A 19,833-nucleotide genomic window follows, 5' to 3' on the forward strand; every position below is an offset into this window, starting at 1 on the left:
TCCCTCCCTGGCTGTTTTGATTGACAGGGCCAGGCAGTGGCAAAGCAGAGAGGGAGGGACTGACCACAGAAATCAGTGGAGCTTGGGTGCAACAAGAACAATGGTGATGCCCTCATTGCACCAAAGGTCTAATTTGCATATTAAGAAAAAGTATCATAAACTAGGAACGGAGCTTCGGATCAACAAAAGAAAAACTGCGTTTAAAGGGTAACTGTCATGTTTTCAGAAAAAAATATATATAATCAATTTTAGCATATGCTACTGCTGCAGCAACATTATGCATAAAGCAATCTTTAGTTTCTTCACATACCACTGTTTGCCTTGAGTTTTCTCTTTTGTTACGGCTGTTTAAACATTTACAATGTGAGGACCTTCTCAAGATGGCTCCTCTGCCAGTTCTCTGAGGCCAAAACTGCTTTCCCTCACTTCCCATACACACTTGCTGTAGCCAGCAGCTCCCTGCCAGCCAATCGGATTGGATTACTGAGAGACCCGCCTCCTCACTCTGAAGCCTAATGCAGGCATCAGTGTGAAGGACCGCCCCTCCGTCTTCTCAGCCGGAGACAGATGAGCCATAGCAACGGTCTTTTAAGGGAGCAGTGGAAAGGGACAGGGGACATTAATGAATGTTATTATAAGGTAATAATAACAGGGCTGTTATTATAAGGTAATTACAGATCTTTTGACAATCATTGACAGACTAACTCAAGTATACATGCCTAGCTGTAATAAACTAGCAAACAAAAATAAATATGACAGTTATCCTTTAAAACAGGTGAACCACAGCCATGTGTTCATGCAAAAGTTTAATAGGGAGGTCGCTGGTGACAGGTTCCCTTTAAGCACATTATTAGTTTGCAATAACAAAAATAGTATAAAATATAAAACACTTTTTACCCCCTAAGGTATAGACCTACTGACCTGTTCCAGTTTCTTTCCGCCCCAGCCGATAGCTTTCATTTTTCTTTTAATTTCCCATTTCTTTTGAAGCACTAGGATACTGTTGAGGGGCCAGGAGTACGGCGAGCTGTACCGAGGCAGCGTTATCTGAACAGAGAGAGAACCCACAATGCTTTTCGGATGAAAACACTTCTACGACATGGTCTTTATTTTCAAAAGCAAATATTTTTTTTCCCATAGAAATGCATTGCTTGCAGCAGGAAATCTTTCTCTCTAAACATTACTACTTATAAATATATCAAAAATAGCTAACAGCTATATTAAAATTTGCCAGACGTATTGCAAAATGTATGTGCCAGCAGAAAAAATACATTGTATCAACTAATGGTATAAAACCTCAATGTTTCATTTATGAGAAGGGACCGACAATTGTGAGCAAAAGTGTTTTCTCATTAAAATTTAACCAAGATAAATGCTTCAGAGTCACTCACCTCCTCTAGTGTAGCTTCATCACACCACTGAATGTACAACTGCAAGGAAATAAATGATATAAAAAAAACAATGTATAAAGAACCAAACCAAGAGGGGGCACGGGCATGTACATGAAAAGGGGGTTGTGTGTGTCTTCCAAATATGAACCAATTTTAGAAACCACTGCACATACATAATACATACATACATCATACATAATAATACCTGTGTGTCTGTCTGCTCAACCTGCACTTCTACTCATATATCACAGGATTTAGGAAAATATCTAAAGTTTCATATCAAAATGAGGGCAGGTATACTCCCAAAGGAAAGGAATGATTGTATGTTTCTGATGTGTGCACATATACTGTGAAAGTCCTATAATCCAGAGATCAGTGGCCAGGAATTCCAGATAAAAAAAGTCTTGTAGCCAGAAGAGCATACATTCTGTCACTGTGGGGAGTGGGTGGAAAACTCCACACCGTACAATGTAAGTTGGCGAGATATGCCACTAGGCCTGGAAACAGGAATAAAGGGAGCAGGTCACCTTCTGACATCCCTAAATCCTAGCCCTGACCTCCTAACTGTATGAGCGAACCCTAATGGTGGGGGGGCTCATACCCGGAATCTCGGGCCCTACTAACCGTACAGATCCCTGGTAATAATGTCAGGGCTAGGAGACGACCTGTTCATCCACGACACGGATGAACCGGAGTCTCCAGCAGGCCTAGCAACAAGAAAGGAGCAGACAATAGCATAAACCAGATTGGCAGGTAAGCACCCAGCGCAAACAACACACACTGGAACAACAGCACTTACCTGCCACAACAACTGGATGAAACAACAACTGCTACTGACTAGTGGTTCCCCCTCTGGGAAACCCTGGAGCCCACTTCTGCAGGCAGCTGGTCAACTCGTTTCCCCCTCCGAGGATCCCAGGAGCCCCCTCACCAGAGGCACAACACACAGGGAAACGCCTTGCGTACATGCCGGACAAACAACGCCAAAAGAGCAGAAATGAAACTACAACAAGACGTACACCACACCCTGAACATAAACCCACACCAAACATCAACACAGGTAAGGTAGGGAAAAAGGAGGATACATAAGGGATGACAATCTATGTCCAACAAGGTGGCTCTCAAACTGGACAGGTGGCAAAGTCCAGGATGGCAGCATAACTCCAGCTCCACAAGAAGCTGAAGTCTCACTAAACTCAGGATCCCAGACCAAGTACTATAAGAGCCCACACCCAGCTCCACTTTGCTCACACTTTAACCCCATACCCTCAAGAATGGGAAGGGACAACAACCTTAAAGGGGAAGTGTGTAAACATGCTAAAAACTAGGCGTATTAATGCTGTACACCCATGATCCTGCCTATTAGCTGTTGTGCAGTAGCTTTGTCATCGGAAGTCAGCGCCAGCTAAACAGCTCCGCCCACTACGCTTGTAATTGCAGCACTGCCCCTATTCACTTCAATGGGAGCAGCGCTACAATAATCAGTTAGGTCCACCACATACTGATCTGCCCCCCCCCCCCCCCCAATCTGATCATATATTGATTATCTATCTTCAGGATAATAATAAAAAAAAAAAAACTGCCACAAGTAGGGTTCCATGGGAACATTGCTGTAGCAGGCCTCGGATCCTTCAGAGTGCCGAGGCTGCTGTAGCAACCAAACAGTTCCCACAATCTCACAGTAGAGGAACTGTATAAGTCCTGGAAGCACATCGCTCCTGGAGTTTCACCGCTCAGATGCAGTGGTCACAGTTCGGTTATCGGCCGATATTCAGGATTTTGACAGGTATCGTATCGGCATCTATTTTGCCGATATACCGATAACGTATTGGGAACACAGAACGCGCTGCTCTCCGTATTCCCTCAGCAGCACAGGGGAGAAGGAAGCAGTGTCTCCCCCCCCCCCCCCCCCCCGTGCTGCTGCTGCCGCCAATTAGAGGACAGAGGACAAAAGAAGGGGAGGGGCTGTGGCCACCGTTCCACCAATGAAGATAAGTCTTTTATTAATTCATATACAGGAGGCGGGAGCTGGCTGCAGAATCACATAGCCGTCTCCCGACCTCTATGAGCGGTAGCTGAGATCTGCGGTAGTTAACCCCTTAGGTGCCGCGGATCGCAGCTACTGCTCATAGAGGTTGGGAGCCGGCTATGTGATTCTGCAGCCAGCTCCCGCCTCCTGTATATGAATTAATGAAAGATTTCTCTTCATTGGTGGCGCAGTGCGCCCCCCCCCCAAGCCCCCCAGTATTAATCATTGGTGGCGCAGTGCGCCCCCCACCCCCATCCCAGTATTAAAAACGTTGGTGGCGCAGTGCGCCCCCCCCCACCCCAGTATTAAAAACATTGGTGGCGCAGTGCGCCTCCCACCCAAGCCCCCCCCCCCAGTATTAATCATTGGTGGCAGTGGCCACAGGATCCCCTCTCCCCTGCTCCTCAGATCGGAGCCCCAGCTGTGTAATCCTGGGGCTCTGATCGGTTACCATGGCAGCCAGGATGCTACTGAACCCCTGGCTGCCATGTTCAGCTCCATGCTGCTGTGTGCACAAAGCACAGAGCAGCATGGACAGTGTGAGCTCCTATTCACCCTGATAGAGATCTATCAGGGTGAATTGGACAAGGGTTCTAGTCCCTAAGGGGGCTAAAAGTTAGTAAAAAAAATAATAATATTAAGTATAAATGAAAAAGAAAGATTTACAAAAAAAATAAAAAATACACGTTAACAATAAACATTAATTTTCAGCAGATTTGTGTAGGAAATGTTTTTTTTTTTCAAAAATGAAAATTCCCAGAATACCGGTATAAATTATCGGCTATCGGCCTGAAAGTTCACAAATTATCGGTATCGGCCCTAAAAAATCTATATCGGTCGATCCCTAGATTAAATGTTACTGATCAGTGTTATCGCCAATCACGTACATTGCCTTCGGGTGTTTGCTATGTAAAACAGCTTCTGTGCGGGCGCCATACTTCTAGACCTGACTTCCACCATACCTAAATGGCAGATGTCTGGTAGGGTTTAAAAGAGCATTGTGAAATGAAGCCGATTGTGGGGATCTCAGCACTCCGATACCCACGTTTATGTCTCCCATGGGGGGTTCATACCTCTTGGAAGTCCCTTGTCCTAGATGTACAGTAGATGCTAGGCAGTGGCAGTCACAAATGACAGGAAAAGCAGGAAAGAGACAAGCATCTGCACAGTTTTCTCCATTATAGCCGATTGGTTTAACAGAATGCTCATAACAAAATATTAACAACTGAATTAAAGTGACCCTCCAGGCTCCTCCTTTCTAAAGCGCACAGCTCATTTCCCACAGCAAATGTGCAGAAATGAACTGACAATCATCTTTCTATCACTGGTGGTTTAATAGCCTACTTTATTATCCTTCCGCATGGAGAGATGATCTCTGACTTTCTGATGAAACTGTGATAGACTTGCGTTTATACACTGCAGCCAATCATAGGAGGCTGAACTGCAAGGGAAGGGAGAGACCAGCAGCCTGAACCAATGACGACACAGGAGGCGTGTTTCAGACTTTTTCAGATTCTGTATAGGCACTGTAATTAAAGAGTTTCTCCCGTCCCAAAATAAATAAATAAAAATTATGTGCTCCTAACACCCTTCATAATGTATATATATCCCCCAATACCCATTTTACATGCCTGTGCTTTCATTCCCCCTTGTCCGGGCATCAGAGCAGCTTTGCAGGACTGTTTACATCCCACACTTCCTGTTTACTTCAGTTTTCTGCTTCTTTTTTTTTTTCTAACCAAACCCAGCCTGCCACACCGTTCAGTCTGCAGTAATCACATCCACTACACTTTTCTGGCCATGTTAGCACACCCAAACATGAATCCTGCTATTATCCTTATGTGCACTGCTGGATGACATCAATGAAGTCTAAAGGCTCTTCCCTCACCATCTCCAGAGTGCACTAAACAGCATGAATCAGCCAGAACATCAAAGCATATCTGTATCTAATTCTGTCATGCAGAGCAGACTGGGAGCTTAAAGTGGCCCTGGAAAAAACCTGAAAGGGTCCACGTGTTGTAGGTGGGACCAAATTGACAGAAAGAAGGGAAACACAAGTAGGAAGGGGCAGGCATTACTGTGGTGCAGCACAAAATACCGCCCCAGTATAACCAAATACCACAGTGTAGCACAACATACTTCCGCACCTGCTGCGGCATTCGACTGACTCACAGCCCAAAAGGCAGCGATGCAGCTGAATTTAGGAGGACTCCTGCGGCTGTACCAGATGTTCCTAGCATTAATACTGAGCATGAGATCATTACATATTCAGCCGGTGGCCATGAGGAGGGCTCAGGTGGTCCCCTGGGCATCAGCCCACTGGGAAACATAGCCGTGTGCGATACTGCCTGCTGAGCTGTGTATCTAAGCCTATCTTGTAGGATACGGTCTTTTGTGCTGTATATCTAAGCCTGTCACGTCTAATACTGTCGGCTAGGCCTCTATATCTAAGTCTATCATATGCGATAAAGCCTTCTGTTCCTGTGTCAAATCTTCATGTTTGATACTGTCTGCCGAGGTGTGCAACAGGCTTTTATAGCTGCAACTGCGGCAAAAACTGACATGTCCATCTTTGGCATGGTCACGGCTATAAAGCAGCCGGAGTATGCGCAGTACAATTATCCTACTGCACAGGCATCGGGAAGAAATGCTGGCCCTACCAAAGTCTTCCTGGCTGCAGTTGATGGTGATATCAGGGATGACGCTCCGTTTACTGCTGAAGCCAGGAAGACAGAAGAATGCTTCCGGACGGGATTGCCCCAGAAGCACCGGAATCCCAGAAGAATAGGTCATGTGACTGTAACGAAGACTGAGGAAATGGCAGCACTGCAAAGGGTAAGTATTGCTTATAGCCTCTTCCTTCCAGAGGTTAGATATACGTAGCATTTAGGACCTTTGGCCAGAAGACCGGTTCAAACCATAGTCCTAGATCATAGCTCTACCCTAGTGAAGCGGAGGTAACAGGCAGGCAAGGAACAAGATCTGAGGAAAATAAGTGGCAAGTAATCATCTCCTGAAGGTACTGAATTACATATCAATTCTGAGCTTCTGACTGGACAGTCACTTTAACATTGGGTCTCACTCAAAAAAAAAAAAAACTGTTCCAATCGTACTGCCGAGGGACATGGCTGCCAGATTACTGTCAAACCTACTGCTGAAAAATGAAGGCAGGAATTGAATCGGTTGCTATGGTTTGTTAGGAAAGCAGAAATTATTTTATATCTCCAGCATTTGAAGAGCGCACACTACGCCCTGCCTTCGCTACAGTCCCAGTGCTGCAATACCGTAACATACCGTACCTCTGCTGTCAGAAGCATATTATTAACAAGTTCCATGTACGCCTTCATCTCTGCCTTCTGGACTTCATCTAAGCCGTCACTAAGTGAATGGCCCTATGTGGGGGGAGACAAACAAGTGTTAGCGCCAAGTCTTACATGGACGTATTTTTGTAAATTTTTTTGCAGATAGAACAAGAAGATGAAATTAAAACTTGGACAATACCAGATGAAGAACGGCAACAATCAGATCAATAACATTTTCTGTAAGACACAGGGCAGATTAATAATTGCTTATGTACAAAGAGCTGGTTAGCATGTGCCTCCACTCCATATCCGCCCTTACAATGGCCTCTTCTGACCTGTAAATAATTGTATTCACGTGAAATTGTGGACCGTTTCCTATTTTTCATGCCGTTTCTCCAGCATTACTACTAGAAGTTTATTACTAAAATTGCCGACTGGGTGTTACCAAGCTAAAAGTTGGGGATGGGGTCCCTGAACTGTCCAATAAGTGCTGCCAGTGGCATCACTTTGACAAGAGGGATGATAAAGAGTTGGAAATCCATAAACTTCTAATACGAATAATAGAGGAACGACACAACATAGAGTTATAAAATTATTTTGCTAGGAATGCAAGTCATGACTAAAACACACATCAGGAAAGTTGACAGGACCTCTTTAAAGCTACCCCAGAAGTTCTCTTTAATGGAGGGCCCCAGTTTGATGTCACTCAGAGGTCGTTTACACAAACGTATTTTGCGTTCCGTATACAGGCCGTTTTCTGCGTTCTGCATACGGTCCGTATACGGAACCATTCATTTCAACGGGTCCGCAAAAGATGCGGACAGCACTCTGTGTGCTGTCCGCATGCGTTGCTCTGTTCCATGGCCCCACAAAACTTTTGAGTTGTGTCCTATTCTTGTCTGTTTTGCGGACAAGAATAGGCATTTCTATAATAGGCCTCCTGTTCCGTTCCGCAAATTGCGGAAGGCACACGGACCTCAAAAAACGGACCTCAAAAAACGGCACGGTCGTGTGAACGAGCCCTTAGAAGAATGTATTAAGGAACTGCATTATTAGCAATGTACTGGGACTATTCTGAATATCACCCTTTTTACAGATGATAACAACCCTTCATGGCTTAAAGGCGTATTCCCATCTGGGACCCAGATGGCATACTGCTAGGATATGCAATCAATTTCCAATAGAAGCGGGTCCCACACCTATCTCCAGAACGGGGCTCTCAAAGTGAGCAGAGAGCAGCCACCCTCTGTTCACGGCTATGGGAGTTCTGAAAATAGATGAGCGCTGACTCAGCTATTTCAGGCACTCTCATAGCGGTGAATGGAGAGGAGGCCACCCTTGTGCAGTGTGCGCAAATTTCACTTCAGGTGCCCCGTACTCTAGATAGGAGCAGGTCCCAGACGTGATATTGATGGCATATCCTTTAAACACTTCAAATCAATCCCAGCATGCCTGCAGCTGCCATTAAAAAGAGTGTAAGTGCTGTTTATGGTATCCTGAGGACTCTTTAGAGAATGTGTTCCACTGTGCATCATGACAGCTTCTGTCTGCAGCACCGGCAGGGAAGCAGTGGGGAAGGCGAGATCCATGCAGCTCTGAAGAGTTATCAGATCGCTGCTGGTAAAAGGGGTGACCAACAAAAAGGACCTTTCACACAGGCAGATGATTGGGTAAACGATCGCTTGATCCCAATCATTGCTCTTTGGAAAGGACGGTGTCAATCGACAAACCTTCACATCCTTTAAGTGCAGATAAAAAATCATCATTAGTTGGCACCAGATCGCCACCTGTAAACAGGGTAGATGTTACCAGAAATGTGAATTAACGACCACAGAAACGATCATTCATGTGTGATCATGCGTCATTCTGATCATTGAGCTTGGATAAACTTCCTATATTATCGATGGGTGCTCGTAGTCGTTAGGGACAGAAATCTGCCCTTCTAAAAAGGACCTCTGGTTGATAGCAGTTACCTACTCAATGTGAATCCACACCAAAGGAATAAACACATACTCCATAAAGATGAGGGTCACGTCAGTCAAAAAGTTATTTGGTTAACTACTGCATGTCTCTCAATGCCACCATCAACGTGAATGCGAGGATCGACCAAACGTGCATCATTATTCCAAAAGGATGAGGGAGGCAAGCCACTTCTGGAAGCCGCTGCCACACTTCTAAAGGCCTCTGTCCATGTAATGATCGGGAACCAAGCGTTCGGTTTGTTCCCAATTACTGCCTGATCGGGGTGGAGGCAGGAATCAACTCTGCCAATTGCGACTGGTATCACTCGTCCTCATACACATGCGCAGCAGATCCATGTTTACACAGGTCCTACCGCTGCCCAGAAACAATGATTTTTGTGTCCACCTCAATGATGCTTTCACGTGATGAACTAGTTAGTTTGCTTGTTCATCGAGTGATCGGCGGCTCCTCGTCACAGGTTGAACAACATGAACAAGAATTCCTAGGCTTCATTCGCAATAAGTGCCCTGATCATCAGCCCATGTACAGGGGCCTTTATGCAGCACTTATCTCTAGTCTGAACAAAGGATCAGGTACGTTAAAGTCCAACATGCTCAATCATTCTCTCCCTCATCCCCATATATAAGATGGTTGGTCAATCCCATGAAAATTGACAGCTTAGATTTTTTGGAATGTGCATGACAAGCACCGTTTTCAGTTATGCCATTTTGTATCACTACATATACTCAGACCCTGCCTAGAGGGGCTGATAACACAGCAAGTGACAGCAAAAGAGTACAAGTCAGACTTTAGTCCGTTTAATAACTAGAACAATACTGATCCAGTAGTTTCAGGTCTTCTGTTCTGATTCTTACCTTGGCTTTTACAAATTGAACTATTGGTCCCAGTTCAGAAATCACTTGATTCCCAACATGAATAAAAGGCACTTTACCTGGAGAACAAAAAAGGATTAACACAAGTGTCAAAACTAAAATCGCCAACCAGAGACCTATATAGGAGACATGCCTAAGCCGGGGAATATAAGGGGAAAACTTTTTGGGCATTTTAAAGTGAAAAAGTACAAATTCAGCAGTGTACAAAAAGAATCACTTTTCTTTACATTTCTTTTTAGTCTTGGTTATATGTGCTTCTGGGAAAGCTGGGTCACATCCTACCAGTACATCTCCCATGAAGGGCTGTCACTCATAATATAAAGGGGTCTTCCCATTAACATTTATCACCTTTTTAACAGAAAGAGATGGGTGACATATGTATGATCGCTGGAGGGCAGAATGTTGGGACACTAACCGATCACAAATTCCATGTAAATGGATCACAAGTGGGCATGTGTGACCACAGCTCCATTCACTGTCTATGGGACTGACAGGGATAACCAAGCACCGTGCTCAGCAGTCCCATAGACAGTGAGTGGAGTGGTGTCCATGCATGCACTAGTACTACTTCATTCACATAGGAGACTCAGAGACCCTTGTCCTCATGATCGGTGGGGTCTCAGTGGTCAGACCTCCAGTGGTTATACGTGTATCACCTATACTGTGTTGTTTATGTGGTTACACCTTTGATAGAAAATCTGCTAATAATCAGGCAACAGGGTACAGAGTAAAGTATCACGGCATTACTAGAGAGATTTACCAGTCAAAATTATGGAACCCTTGACAGAACCCTGAAGGACACCATTACAACCCAAAGGGATCCATAAGTCACTGTTTGTAGGAGTTGTACCAAAGATCGGTCACACCTTCAATGCTTCTACTACTATACGTGAAAGCCATGACACTGCTGTAAGCAGAGACTCAGGTTGTCCATATGTGTGAGAAAACTGCAGACCTAAAAAAGTCATTCGGCCAAGATGTTCGGTCCCCTGACTCCAAAAACTCTTTCTCTTTGCTGAATGAGGGTGATATACAGCTGCCAGACACATTGCCACCACTTAGCTTTAAGCTGTCTCACTCTGGTCTCCACTGTCATATCATACAATGTGGGAATTAAGCAGTCACCATAAATGTGACAAATACCTAATGAGTATGGCCAGCCCTATCGGGGAATATTGACATCACTGAAGGTGAACACCTGCTTGTGCTAAAAGTAGAACCTACTAGAACAAGTGGATCCTATTCTGGTGGGCTCAAAGCGTCAATGTATTACATAGCCGGCCAGTCATCTGAGTGGCTGCTACGTAATACTATTTGAGTGGCCGTACAAAGTTTCTCTAGTGAAATCAGCTGGACACCAGGGATTAAAAAGGCCAGACGTGTGGCTGTAGTAGCTTCATTCTGAGAAGGTGATGTCTAGTCAGTACAGCTATGTGGGTACACGTATCTGCTGGGAATTTATTGTTTTTGGTGGTGCTGCTTACTAAACTAGCCACATAAACCTCTGCAATCTGAAGAAAAAAAGAAGAAGAAGACCATGTGGACATACAAGAAGCTTTGAGAAGAGAACATTCCTGGCAGATCCAAGACAGCCACCACATGAAATGTCTATGGTCTATTACATATATTGCAGTAGTGATCGAGTGGAGGCTCTTGGTAGAAAACTTTACTCCGAGATAAGTTTTCTTCCTCTACCACAGGAGTACAATGATTTCACAGCTAGGGGAGGAAGGATTACCATACGAAGCAGCTAGAAAAATGTGTAGTTCCCTGTGGCTTCACATGATACTTAGAGGTTTTCGAGTGTTCTTCACCAAATGTTCCCCTCAAGCACATGCAGGAAACCTGCTGTTAGACCTGGTTCACACAGAGTTCATGCTAACAGCAGGCTCTGTCATGGTCCTTTTCAACAGATTCCCTCTTCTCTTGCTCACAGTCAGCCTAAGGGTAATGGATGAGGTGCATGGAACCAACAAAGACCTCATCTGCATCCATACTCTGAGTGTATTACAAAAGGAATGAAGGGCTTTTTGAACTGCGAGGAGTCAAAGGTTTCATTCACACTGTACTGCCGTGTTGCTTCTGGACAGATCTTTTCATATTCTGGCATCCATATTCAACATTTGTAACCGCCCATACATTCTTCTACTTGAAGGAAGGCGCATAGCGTATCTAAAATACATTGTATAGGCCAAAAAAAAGTGGGCGACGATCTTTGGCGTTTGATTTTATCGTGATGCAACAAACAATCCTGACGCCAAAGACGCTGGAAAAGGCCAAGAAAACACATGAGACGGGACATAAAGAAATCCACTTGAGCGGAGGTAACATACATGCATTCATCACTGCAAAGCTCCAAAAATGCATGATGAAAATAGGATTAACCAGTCCACATTTATCTTATTGCAGACCGTCAGTGACATCAGTTTGGGGAATGAGGTACTTTGTGCCTTGTGCCTCAGCAATGACATTTGTGGCACATGAATTGATTGGCTCTCCTCCTTATCTACCAAGTAAGAAACCACAGATTCTGCTGCTTAGAACTGATGGAGGAGTTAGGTTTTGGGTTTTCCTTCTCATGCACAGACCAGGCTCACAAGGGCAGAATATTGACAGCCAATGTGGAGTCAATATTATTAACGGTCCTTGCTTTACCGCGGGTTCACACCTGAGCGTTCTGAAAGGAGCGCTCTGTATGCGCGATTGTACGGGCGTTTACAAGCGCGCATACAGAGACCAGCGAACACACAGTGTCGCGCGTTCCCGAAAGTCTATGTACGGGAACGCGCGACAAACGCCCAAAAAAACGCTCAAGTACTTGTTTGAGCGTCGGGCGTTTTACAGCGCCATCGTACGCGCTGTAAAACGCCCAGGTGAGAACCATTCCCATAGGGAAGCATTGGTTTCTCCTTGTTGTGCGTTTTACAGCGCGTAGGAACGTGCTGTAAAACGCTCAGGTGTGAACTGAGTGTTATAGAGGGAGGAACAACCACTCCCAACCTCAACCAAAATGTCTGAATTGTGAGCCGTCACAGAGCTGCCAGGGAGTCATTCTGGCCGGGATTTATAACTCCACGCCTTCTCCTTCGCACTTATCGTGAAGCTTCTGGGTGAGAGGCACTTGAAAATAAGTTCTAAGCAATTCATGCAGCTATCAGGGGATACTGGGGGTTGTAGTTTTTTTTATCAGCTGGGGAGCCACCGGTTGGGACTGTCCTCACCGATAACTCCTTTAATAGGCTCCTGAACCCCCTGGTGAACTGCATTTTTTTACAGGGGAAGAATCTGGTGGGTATAATTTAGTCACCTAAATGACTGCCAGCGTAATGCAGTACATGGATGGCCCGAGTCTACCAGAGCGAGAGTCACACTGGTTCATAGACGGGGATGTCCTAACAAGGCAAATGGAGCGATGTTATTCTGATGGGACAACCCCTTCAAATTACGGCTTTACAATATTAAAATGGGTTTACTGAGAGTTTGCTACTGATGACCTATCCTCTAGATAGGTCATCAGTATCTGATCGGTGAGGCCCCAACACCCGGGACCCCCGCCAATCAGCTGTTTGAGAAGGTACCGACGCTCTCAGTAGCGCGGCAGTCTTCTCCAGCCTTGCGTAGGCTACACGACGTCATGTTTACCGGTCACGTGGCCTAGACGCAGCTCAGTCCCATTTAAGTGAATAGGGTGGAGTTGCAATGGACGGCGCTGTGCTTGGTGAGCAGAGAGAGAGAGCCGCGGTACTACTGCAAGCACCAGTGCCTTCTCAAATAGCTGATCGGCAGGGGTCCCCGGTGTCGGACCCCCAGCGATCAGATACTGATGACCTATCCAGAAAACAGGTCATCTGTACAAAACTCTCAGAAAACCCCTTTAACTATCCTCAGGACATGGTCCAATATCAGATCATTGGGGGGTCCAACTACCAAGTGATCGGGAGGAAGCTGCTACTATGTACACCAGGGATCACCAACCTCCTGTACTCTGGATACTGCTAAACTTCAACTCCCAGCATGCTCTATTCACTTCTATGGGAGTTCCAAGAACAACCTGGCAATTGTGCATCCTGGGAGTTGTAGTTTTACAACATCTGAAGTGCTGGAGCTTGCCGACCCAGGTAAACACTGATAAGGCTGCAGGGCTCCTCTGTGGCTCCTTCAAACAGATGATCGGGAAGGGGGGTCCCAAGAGTTGCCCCCACCCCCAACCAGATATGATATTGATGGCCTACCCCTTTTATCTTCATTCATATCAATTACGCTCCACCAGGACAAAAACAGATGCTTTTCTGAAGACCACTTATCTCAGTACATGCTAAGAATGTGGCATTGGTCATCTTCTGCTAAGGAGCAACTTAAAATGACAAACAAGTATGGCTGATCAAAGACCACCAGTGAATAGAAGCTCTTGAGTCATCCTTTGCTTTGAATCCTATTGAGTAACTTAATTCCCAGACTCCTAAATCTACCTTCCTACAGTCAAATCTACCTACAGTAGCTGTACATGGCTACCTACCGCACAGAGCTGCATTAAAAATAAAATGCCATTTTTTGTGGTTTACGTAGTAAGGCTACATTCACACGTCAGTATTTTTCTGAATCCCGATTTTCGGTCCGTTTTTTTGCGGATCCGCAAAAAACGGAAACATGTATAAATTTCAATAAGCAAATAAAGTTGTTTGGATTTCTTAGAAAAAAAATTGAAAAAAAAAGTGAATAAAAGTTTATAAAATAAAAATTTAATTTCCAGGAACGGAATCCGCATAAAACGGATGACACACGAATTTCTTCAGTTTTTTGCGGATCCATTGACTTTGTATTGTACCAGGATCCGATTTTTGCGGAAAAGAATAGGACAAGTTTTATATTTTTTCGGACATGCGGAACGGAACAACGGAAACGGACAGCACACATTGTGCTGTCCGAATTTTTCCAGGACCCATTGAAAATGAATGGGTACAGAACTGGTCCAGATCTGTTCCGCATAAAACGGAACAGATCAGGAAAGAGAAAACACAATGAGGTTTATACCAGTGTGAATTACGTAGGAATTCAAGAAAAACAGAGCGTGAATTCAAGACAAGAGAGATTGAAATAAATAGTCGGTGTGAAAGTGACCATTTGTATGTTTTTCCCAATCTGTTTGCGCTGCGTAGTATCGGCACAAAGGCCAATGTCTCCCCGCTGTACTAACTACTTTCCAATACTATATTTGAGGCATTTGGCCTCAGCAGCCTTAATAACTCTTCCTCTGTTTTCTCGCACAGTCTTTCCATTAGTTTCTCTATCAATTGATGCTTAGAGAAAAGTCAGCTCAGCACCTTCCCCTGGAGATCAATATTCTCTTTATTGTAACACCTACAATAGCTGGGGAGGGGGTTATTATTTTTAGATATTTTCTTCATTTGCAGAAGCATTAAAGCTGGATTTCTAAGTTGGTTCTCTTCTGAAGAGCAATGCAGTGCACAGCACACTCCATGATACTCAATGACACAGGATTTGGGGGGGGTACTATCTCTCCTTGGGGAGAAAGAGCCTTAAATCGGAGTGAGGAGACTTAGGCCATACATGCTCCTCTGGAATTCTGGGAAGAAAGGGAAGCAAATGAGCTTTCAACAAGTTTTGCCTCTGATGCCACCAGATGTAAGGCAGCTAACCTAGATGCCAACGTTCGACCCTTTAAATAGGCATTGAGATATGTCTCGGATATTAAATAAGCCAGCATCTCATCTGCAGACAGCTGTTTCAGGGTGATTGCCCTTCATCAGTGCAGAGAATAGAATACTGGCTTAACTTGGTGAGAGGCCAGGATTTGGGGGGTACGCTCTCTCCTTGAGAAGAGAGCACCTTAATCAGCGTGGGAAGAATAGGATGTAAATGCGCTCATGCTGATTAAGGAGAGAGAGTACCCCCCAAATCCTGACTTAGGCCTCTCACCCAGTTAAGCCAGTACTCTCTGCTCCGCACTGTTGAGGGGCAATTACCCCAAAACAGCTGTCTGCAGATGATATGCTGGATTATTTAATATCAGAGTCATGTCTCAAGGCCTGTTTAAAGTCTCGAACGTTGACTTATAGGATAGCTGCCTTACATCTGGTGGCATCAGAGGGTAGAGCCTTTTAAGAGCTCATCTGCATTCCTTTCTTCCCAGAATTCCAGAGGAGCATGTATGGCCTATAAGTCTCCTCACGCCATTTAAGGGCTGTTTCACACAAGCGAGTCCATTGCGGGAATCACGCTCCGTGTGTGAGTGTGATCCTCCGCTCTGGACTTGCAGGAGCGCACGGCATTATCATGATTTATAATGCTGTGTGTCTCTGCATGGCCTTTTTTCCACAGAATCATAGTGACATAAAGCGGTCAGTATGATTCTGTAGAAATAAGGTCAAGCAGAGGCACACAGCATTATTAATCATGATAATGCCGTGCGCTCCTGCAAGTCCAGAGTGGAGGATCACACTCACACACGGAGCGTGATTCCCGCAATGGACTCGCTCGTGTGAAACAGCCCTAAGGTGCTCTCTTCCCAAGGAGAGAGAGTACCCTCCAAATCCTGACTTAGGCCTCTCACCAAGTTAAGCCAATACTCTCTCTGCTCTGCACTGATGAGAAGCAATCACCCCGAAACAGCTGTCTGCAGATGAGGTGCTGGCTTATTTACTATCCAAGTCATGTCTCAAGGCCTGTTTAAAGGATCAAACATTGACTTATAGGATAGCTGCCTTACATCTAGTGGAATTAAAGGCAGAGTTTGTTAAGAGCTCATTTGCATCCCTTTCTACTCAATGATACAAACATGAGGCTAGGGCTCACAGCGACAAAGATTTTTCTACGACCGGCAGCAAACTTTCATGCTTTCCTATGGAAAAGCTGCAATTAACATTATAAATATCACAAAAATCTGACATGGTCAAATTGTGATGATTGCAACTTTTTCCACATAGGGAAACAATAAAGTTAAGTCTAGCACTTACTGTAAATCTAAAAACTAGAACAGTAAAGGTGCAACTAATCAGTTTGCAGCTTTTCTGCAGGTGAAAATAGCAATAAAAGTAGGTAGTTAGAGGTAACACCCCCAGTTTTTAGTCTGGTCTAAAGCTGCTCAATATTATGATTGGCAAAAATGTAGCCAATCAAATGTCCGTTAGATCGTTTGTGTGAACAATCGTCTAAATCCACCCTAAAGGGGTTGTCCGGTTTCAGAGCTGAACCCAGACATATCTCCATTGTCACCCCGGCAGCCCCCCTGACTTGAGCATCGGAGCAGTTCATGCTCCGATGCTCTCCTTTGCCCTGCGCTAAATCGCGCAGGGCAAAGGCATTTTTAGGAGTTCCGGTGACAAACCGGGCTCTCCATGGGGCTGCCAGGAAGCCCGGTGACGTCACCAGCACTGATGGGCGGGCTTTAGCGCTGCCCTAGCCAGTGAAACGGCTAGGATATCACTAGGATATGCCCCCAATGTCTGATAGGTGCAAGTCCCATCTCGTAAACCCAGCCAGTAAAATGAAGGAGGGGACACCGCGCAAGCACGGCTGCCCTCCATTCATTTCTATCGGGCTGTTGAAAATAGTAGAGCCCTGGCTTGGCTATTTCCGTTGGACCCATAGAAGCGAATGGAAGCGGTGGCTGCACAAGTGTGGTGCACTCCCATTCATTTTTATGGGGATTCCAAAAATAGCCAGCACGCCGCTCGGCTATTTTCGGCGGGCCAATAGGAATGATTCTAGCAATATGCCCCCACCGTCTGAGATGGGAATACCCCTTTAAGCCAGTTTCTGGTGCAAATTATAATAAATATGGGCAGCAGAGGCTCCACCCCCTCTATTAAGGCCCTCTTTGAAAAATATCAAGAATCTCAAAAAGTCACAAAATATAGAGCAAATATGGAGTGCACCAAAGTGTCATTAAAGCATAGATAATCTCCCCCTATAGGTCATTTGTGACATATTCTTTCAGAGTTTAAAGGGAACCCGTCACCATGATAATGCAAAATAATTCGCAGATAGTATGTTATAGAGCAGGAGGAGCTGAGCAGATATATAGTTTTATGGGAAAAGATTCAGCATAATTTGTATTTCATTCATTTCAATTCTTGCTCATTCTTAAAGGGAACCTGTCACAGTGAACATGGCATCTGAGCTGCAGGCAGCAGGTTATAGAGCGGGAGGAGATGTGCAGATTGAGATATAGTTTTATGGGAAAAGATTCAATGTAAATTTATTCATTTATATTTCTGCTCATTCTGGGCTTTGAAGTCCAGGAGGAGGTCCTATCAGTGATGGACAGCCTTCCCTCTATGACTGTGTATACAGAGAGAGCTGTCAATCATTGATAGGACCGCCTCCTGGACTCCAAAGCCCAGCATGAGCAGGAATATAAGTGAATAAATTACACTAAATATTTTCCCCATAAAACTATATATCAATCTGCTCAGCTCCTCCTGCTCGATAACATGTCTGCCTGCAGCTCAGACACCATGTTCAACGTAACAGGTTCCCTTTAAGAAAGATTATAGCCATCAAGTCGAGAAAATAGCAGACTCTGTTCATCTTTGTGCGCCTGGTGTGGTCAGAATTCACATCAAGCTTTCTCTTCTATTTGATGTCAAATCAGCAATATTCTTGGTGTCAAACATTCCAGAACCCCAAGGTAACACATTAAAGCCAATGGGGTCCATCAGTATCGGAATAAGGAGCCGTCACGGCTCTGGTATAAATGGAAGCCATGGCACTAGTGTGAACAAAGTTGAAGACAAATCGAAAGGCATTATGTTCCCGACAATGATTTTTTTTTGTAATAGTACATAACATGCAGGTTTTCTCCAACACAAACTGAATATTTTCAATTTGCTTGGACCATAATATGATCATTTGAAACATTAGTTAGGGAAGGCGACTTCACCGCCGTCTCACTCCACATGTAAGTGGCCGCAGGCTTTCTATAACACAGGCGCTCCTGACTGTGACTTATGCAGCAGGAAGGAAAAAATAAAAATAAAAACTTTGCCCCCCTTGTAGCATACAGAAATTTGCAGCTCTTACAGGTGAACATAATATGCTCAGATTTATCATTTTTATAGCCCTTTCAAGCAGCAAGAATTACAAGTGGGAAGAAAAATAAGTGTGCACAGTAATGCGGATATATTTATGACCGGAAGGCTTGCGTGGTGTTGCTATGGAGCCCGAGCCCCATTTCACATACAGCGTCTTCAATGAATACTGAGCTTACCAGATGGAGACATATATTCTGCGTTTGCCCTACAAACCACCTGGACGGGCAGATTGCACATTTGTAAGAAGGCCTGAAAGACATCGAAAACAGAAATAAACCATTTGTTGGCTGATGGCATAAAACAGATATCAAAAGACAATATTCAGCGGCTCATTAAACAGGTTTACGAAGGTTTCAAGCTCTTGGTAGATTGGTACCATAAGCGCAAAATGCAAAAGCCTGATAGACAAGCCTGGCCGTGCTGGAGGAACATGTGCAGACGTACGGGCGCTGGGCAGCTGTTTGCAGAAGGCCCTCGAGGGAATTGGCGTACGCGGAGCGGGGGCTGTTAATTTTGGGGAGATTGGACGGAATTAAGAAGGAAGTACCAAGTTGGTAAAAGATTCCCAAGAAATAATATAGGAAAAAGAAGCAGCATTAGCTACACCAGCTCAGCCCTAAATACATATACTTTCTTTGTAGGCTTCAGTTTCAGCCTTAAGGCTCATGCACACGAACATCCGTGCTGCGGACATGTGTGCATGAGCCCTAAGGGGTCAAAATACGGGCCCCGGCAATTTGCTGTCTGCAGCACGGGCCCTGCCGCAACATGTGTGTGCAGGGGCCCTTACGCTGCTTGTATAGTGGCTCTAATGGTGGGCATACAACTAATATGAGTGTCGGCAGAACCTGCAGATTTAAGCAGGACCATCTAATGCGGATGCACGGTGGACTCTGGGGGACCTCAAGGCACAGCAGTGGAAAAAATGTGGACTCCAGCCTTCAACCAATTGAACATGATCAATAAAGCTTGGATTATCTTCAACTGGTTGAGCGCTGGAGTCCATGTTTTTCCACAGAGGTACCTTGAGGTCCCCCAGAGTCCACTGTGCATCCTTCTTCAGGTCTGGTCACATGCCGTGGTGTCGTTTGGGCACCTGCTGCTAACCGTCACCTTGGTCATTCATACGCTATACTAGTGGCTATGGCTGATCACAACCTAACCAGGGGAGAGCACTACCATACAAGCCATACCACAAGATAT

The 19,833-nt window shown here is 45.0% G+C and overlaps 1 protein-coding gene across 1 annotated transcript in view; it reads right to left on the reverse strand.

The window, feature by feature from the left end:
- The window catches only part of MTX2 (metaxin 2), a 77,308-nt gene that overhangs the window by 13,042 nt on the left and 44,433 nt on the right, over nt 1–19,833 (reverse strand). The window contains exons 4-8 of the mRNA XM_040439966.1: nt 18,807–18,879; nt 9,560–9,636; nt 6,720–6,812; nt 1,392–1,430; nt 922–1,047 (exon numbers count right to left, since the gene is read on the reverse strand). Coding sequence (XP_040295900.1) covers nt 922–1,047; nt 1,392–1,430; nt 6,720–6,812; nt 9,560–9,636; nt 18,807–18,879 — 408 coding nt within the window. The remainder of the gene's footprint in view (nt 1–921; nt 1,048–1,391; nt 1,431–6,719; nt 6,813–9,559; nt 9,637–18,806; nt 18,880–19,833) is intronic.

Source organism: Bufo bufo, chromosome 7, assembly GCF_905171765.1.
Source record: "Bufo bufo chromosome 7, aBufBuf1.1, whole genome shotgun sequence".
Classification (NCBI taxonomy): domain Eukaryota; kingdom Metazoa; phylum Chordata; class Amphibia; order Anura; family Bufonidae; genus Bufo; species Bufo bufo.